At 29.5% G+C, this 5864-nt stretch overlaps 1 protein-coding gene across 1 annotated transcript in view; it reads right to left on the bottom strand.

Annotated features, from left to right (window-relative positions):
- LOC107647834 (asparagine synthetase [glutamine-hydrolyzing]) overlaps positions 1-3917 on the bottom strand; it is a 14131-nt gene extending 10214 nt beyond the window's left edge. The window contains exons 1-5 of the mRNA XM_016351912.2: positions 3690-3917; positions 2537-2675; positions 1664-1759; positions 1429-1570; positions 303-655 (exon numbers count right to left, since the gene is read on the bottom strand). Coding sequence (XP_016207398.1) covers positions 303-655; positions 1429-1570; positions 1664-1759; positions 2537-2675; positions 3690-3769 — 810 coding nt within the window. The 5' untranslated portion in view covers positions 3770-3917. The remainder of the gene's footprint in view (positions 1-302; positions 656-1428; positions 1571-1663; positions 1760-2536; positions 2676-3689) is intronic.

Genomic DNA, 5864 nt, shown 5'->3' on the forward strand with positions numbered 1-5864 from the left:
TATGGTTAAATTTTAATAATCATATTATATGTATATCAAAAAATTAATCATCAAGTTAAATGAGTGATTAGTATACATATATGTTAAAATATAAATATATATTAAAAATGAATTAAACAATACATATATTTTTACACAAACATATAATAGTAGATTTTATAGTTAGTTTTTTATGTGTATATAATATTTTTATACCTTTAAATGTTTAGTTCCACCTGTCTAACCTTGATCTTCATAGTAATGACCTTGCTAAAGGATTGAAATTTTGGTAATAATAATAATAAAAGTGATGAGGTACATACCTCAAGGCCAATGCAAAAGGAATGAATGGTAGTTCCCAATTGCTTGCCAGCTTTAGTTTCAGCCAAGTAGCGAGAAGTGATGGAAGCAACCAACGATGAGTCTAAGCCTCCGGAGAGTAACACACCAAAGGGCACATCCGTCATTAACCTCTTTACAACTGCCTTCTCCAAAGCATTTCTCAAAACCATGGGGTCATAAGGTGTTGTTGGAATAATCTCAGAGAACCAAACAGGATTGTACCATCTCCTAAATCCTCTCTCTCTGCTTGAGTACAAAGTACCAGGTTGAAACCTTTCAAAATGTTCGCAATCTTCATGCATCGTTTTGTACTCAGATGAAACCCACACTGAGGCTGTAACACAATCAAAAGATAAAATTAGGTTAGATCGATAAAATTATCTAAAATAGATTATTTGTGTAATAATTTGAACAATAATGCTAGGAAAGTAAGATAGTTTCAGTAAAAAATCAGTCAAATATCTCTAGGTGAATTTAAAATCTCTATGTGGATGGTGCTTATGTTATGCATTAGGATGTTTCTTTGTAAATTGGATGGTTCTGAATCAGTTTTTTGATTTATCATGTTTTAGGTATTTGGAGAGAGAAGGAGGGTGAAGAGACAGAAGCTAATTGAATCAATTTCCGTGATTTACGTTGCAATGATATCTCCTCTTAATTTGAATCTGGTGGAACATTTAATAATTAATATTTTAAATCATAAATAAATAAAACTAATTACTATATTTATAATTAATTAAGTTGTTTCATTCTTAGCTGATTTGGAGTTGGTTTCATATACTTTTCCTAATTTGAATAATTATGTCAGACTAACTTAATTTTTGATAAATATCAAAGGAAAAGTTTAGGGGCCAGCAACTTTGTTAAATTCTGGCCAGCATGTAACCAGCAAAGAAAAGTGAGCCATTGGATGAAATTTCAAACCAATCTCACACCATTAAAATCATCATTAATGGCTATTTGATGACTACAAATCACAAAAGTTACTGGCCCTAGTATTCCTCAATATCAAATTAGTTTAAATATTTTATGATTAAATATAAAAATTTATCGATAAGAAAGAAATTTTGGAAGTGAAATTAATAAAGGAATTTGTGGTAAAATTACCGTCTTCTCCCCAGCCAATGTAAAGGGAAGTGATCCCAATTGCATCACGCGCCACTAAGAAGTGGTTATCACGAGTGTCGTACAGCACAAAAGAAAATATGCCATCCAACATGTCCACAAAGTTCTCCCCATACTCCTCGTACTGATAATAACAAAAAGTATTTCAACAATTTCGTCTTAGATTTAATTCTAAATATTGAAGAATATTATTATTAAAAATAATTAATTTTATTACCAGGTGTGCAATGACTTCACAATCACTGTTGGTGCTGAAGGTGTGATTTGGCAACTTCTTCCTTAGCTCTTCATGATTGTATATTTCTCCATTTGCCTGTATATATATGTTCATAAAATCTATTACTTTTTGCTATCATAATTATTTTTTATTCATATTAGTAATAATTAGTAGTGAAACTTCAAACAAACCTCTATATTCATAGGAATATAGGATTGAAGAAGAATGATGGAGAACTATAATATTTACCCCAATAACGATAACAACGTAGTTTCCTCACAAATGCCCTAAGAATGTGTTTGTTTTTTGATACTGTCACTAAAATTGGAGGAATGACCTAGTATTGTATTTAATAACTAGAAACTAGAATTAAAATTATAATTTCGAAACACAAAATTTTAGTTTTTTCAGTTTTTTTTGGAAAAAATGGCACATGAGATTAAAATGTTTAAAGATAAAGACTGAAATTTTAATAACATTTTTTAAAAAATATTTATTTAACTTTTTAAATTTTAAATTTTCTCTTTAATTAGTCTTTATATTTATCTTAAACCAAACATAATATTAAGGCTTTTTTTTTAGTTAAATCCAAAAGATAATAAGTATATATTGTAAATAAAAAAATATTTTAAAGTATTTTTTTGGTTTTTTATAGTATCATTCAGTGTGATAGATTAAAAACTAATCCGTTGTGGATCTGAACTTTATTTAAATATTTATCGTTGGTCAATAAATTACTACATATAAAAAATAAGATTCGAACTCTCAATATTTATTTAAAAAAATATTTTTTTTTTATGTTTAGAAAAAGAACAAATATGTGGTTGTTGTATGTGAATTAATTAGTAATGGTGGGAGAATAGTAGGGCCTACCACAACAGCAATAGTTTTGTCTTCATTAAAGAGAGGCTGATCCCCAGAGGTTAGATCCACAATTGCTAATCTTTGATGAGCCAAATAATTACCCTTGTGTTGGAATATCCCAATCCAATCTGGACCACGGTGCTTCAACCTATATAAAAACATTAGGATAATCAATTTCCCAAAATAGAAAAAATTAATTACAGTACCAAAATGGTAAACTAAACATGTAGCAGCAATTATTGATGAATCCTCACTTCCAAAGTAGATATGCTATTACATAATTTGTCTAAAATATTATATCCATAGATTCGCCTTGGTTAGCTTCAAAGTCAATATAGTGAGCATATATTGCAACGAATCTTTGACTAATCTAAGTTACAATAAAAATAAACAAATTAAGGTCTCTTCGATATTTTCTTAAAACACATAAATGAACATAATACCATATTTAGAAAAAAAAAGGTAAAAACTCAGGTGAAGTCGACTTCACGTGAAGTTGATATCTCAGAGTCGTTAGATAAAAATTTAGTCAAATCATCTAACGGCTCTCAGATATCAACTTCACGTAAAGTCGACTGCACCTGAGTTTTCACCAACAAAAAAAACATAATACTAGTAGTATTGTGAAATATATAATGGATTTATATCTTTTACGTATATAATTGATGTACTTTTGGATATCTCACATTATTATTGTAGTATATATCTTACACAGTCATATAACTACTACTTTTGTAACCAAAAAATAAATAAAAGAAAAATATAAATATAAATCGATTCAACTATTCAAAAATACAACTATGCTACGTATATACTAAAATCAGTTACTAAAATTAATCACTAGTATAAAATACATATTGAAATACAAATATATATTAAAAAAAAAATAAACCACATATATATTTATACACAAATATATTAGTGACTAATTTTAGTAGCTGATTTTGGTATTCAAATAGTATTTTTGTCAAAAATAATAATGCCACTCCTACCAATTGCTGTTGATAGTTTAGAACAATGCATCAAGCATGGAGGGAAAACGGGAAGATGACATATATATAGTTTTAACTTTTGATTCGACAATAAACGGTTGATCTAACAAATGAATTAGGGAACACATCAATAATAATATGAGAAATTAGAAGGGTAATGATTATTTTGCCTTTGAGCAAGGTGGATTATGCGACTCCTTTTGGCAGAGGAGTCATCAGAGCACCAAAGGCAAGCAAGTATCCCACACATTATTGTTGCTAATAAGACAAATAATTAAGTAGTAGTAGTGGTAATAATATAAGATAGATGTTCTCTCTTATTTCCTTTGAAAAAGGAAAACAAGAGAGAGAGAGAGGAAGATGTATGTGTATGTTATTTGGGAAATGTGCGGAGGGATATGCTGCATTTATAGGACAAAGAAGAGACGATTTGAGAGTGAAAGAGAGCAAGTAGAGCCAGAGGACCTCATCACCTCATCAATCATTGAATAATGAATAGAGAGAGCGTTGTTATATTATGTATGTGTCTCTCATCTTCTCTTCACGGATGCGTGAACGTGCTTCTGCCACTTAACCTCATCACCCTTCCCAATAATGTTAACGTTGCTTTCAGTCATTTCTAAATGTTTTGTGAAATTGTTATTAGGGGTAACAATGAATAAGACAGGGTAGGATAGGGTTTGGAGCCAATCTTAATCTTATCTGTATAAATTCAATTCTGTTTTATTCACGGGTTGAAAATATCTCAACCCTAACCTATTTGTTCTTAACCTGCGGGTATCCGACCCTACTCGCGGGTTACAAAAAAATGCAATATTATTATATAACTTGATGATAATTTAAAATAGAATTGACTTTTACGTAAAAAAAGTATTAAATTATCAATTAATAATTTTTTTTTTGTGGCTAAAGATTTTTTTTGCATTTAGTGAGAGGTTTTTGCTTCAACATCCACTTGAAATATATTTTTTTATAACATATACATATATAGGGTGCAGGTTGCTAGGATAAGATTAAGATTCAACCCGCACCCTACGCTACCGGCTGCGGATCGGGTTGGCAAACCTACTCGATCGGATGAGGTCGGATTGGATACCCGCGGGTAGGGTGCATGTTGCCACCCCTAATTATTATGACAAATTTTTTCTATATGAAAAAAATATTAGTGTTTTTGTTGAAAATGAAATTATTTGGTGTAATTACAAGTGGATGAATTTTGCAGGTGAAGAATCAACACACAAAGTGCATGTTGGACACGTGTTATCATCTTGACAATACGCAGAGTGCATGTTGGACATATGTCAACATTCTGGCCAACACGCAGAATGTAGTTGGATACTTTTTCTGTCCATCTACAATACTAAAATATATTTCAAATATTAATATTTAACCAAAATATCATCTTCATCTCTATATTAAAAATAATTTCTGACTTGTTATTACTTTAAAAAAAAATTAAACTGAATTTTATAGTTATTTATACAAATTAATAATTAATTAAAACTTTAAAGTTGTATTAGAATATATACTATTTAAGAAATTGACTAAGACACCATCTATAAAATTTTCGATACCTCTTTCGAGATATATTTTAGGGTTGAGTTATTGTACTCGTCACTCTAATAAAGGTTGTGAATTTGTCGAAATCAAACATCAATAAAATATGAGCAAATTAGTGTTTGTAAAAGCTATAAAAAGTTAAAAACCTTGTTGCATAAAATAATTTTAGAATTTACTCGAATGGACTAATTAAATGAACTAATGTCACTGTATGTAGTTGCACTTTTGCCTGCCGGTGCCACTTGTGAATTATTTTTGTCATATTTATACACTTAAATATTAAAAAAAATGAAATGCAGGAAGCGAGGTGGCAACAGTATAATCAGAAGAGATAATGATAAATATGGGCGAATAGATCTGATTTGTCATATCTTTCAGCAATACACACATGACACATTCATTGATGTAATTATTAATTAACGTCATGATAGGTCAATTATAATTAGGAAAAGTATAGGGTACCAACATATTATCTGCCAACTTTTGCCAACTCTTATTTATAATTGTGTTTCATAGAAGTGTGTTCATGGATGTGTCTAATAATTAATATATTTTAAATACATATATAAAGAGACACATCCAGAAAATATATCTATAAAAACACTTCTATTAAACACAGCTATAAAAAATACATTTTTATTAGACACATCCACAAACACACTTCCATGAAACACAATTATAAATAAGAGTTGGCAGAAGTTGGCAGATATGTTGTTGGTAACGTAGCGGAACCGTTATAATTATGATGACAATAAATTTGAGAACTAATAATATAGATACGAAAA

Source organism: Arachis ipaensis, chromosome B01 (genome assembly GCF_000816755.2).
Source record: "Arachis ipaensis cultivar K30076 chromosome B01, Araip1.1, whole genome shotgun sequence".
NCBI classification, from domain to species: Eukaryota; Viridiplantae; Streptophyta; class Magnoliopsida; order Fabales; family Fabaceae; genus Arachis; species Arachis ipaensis.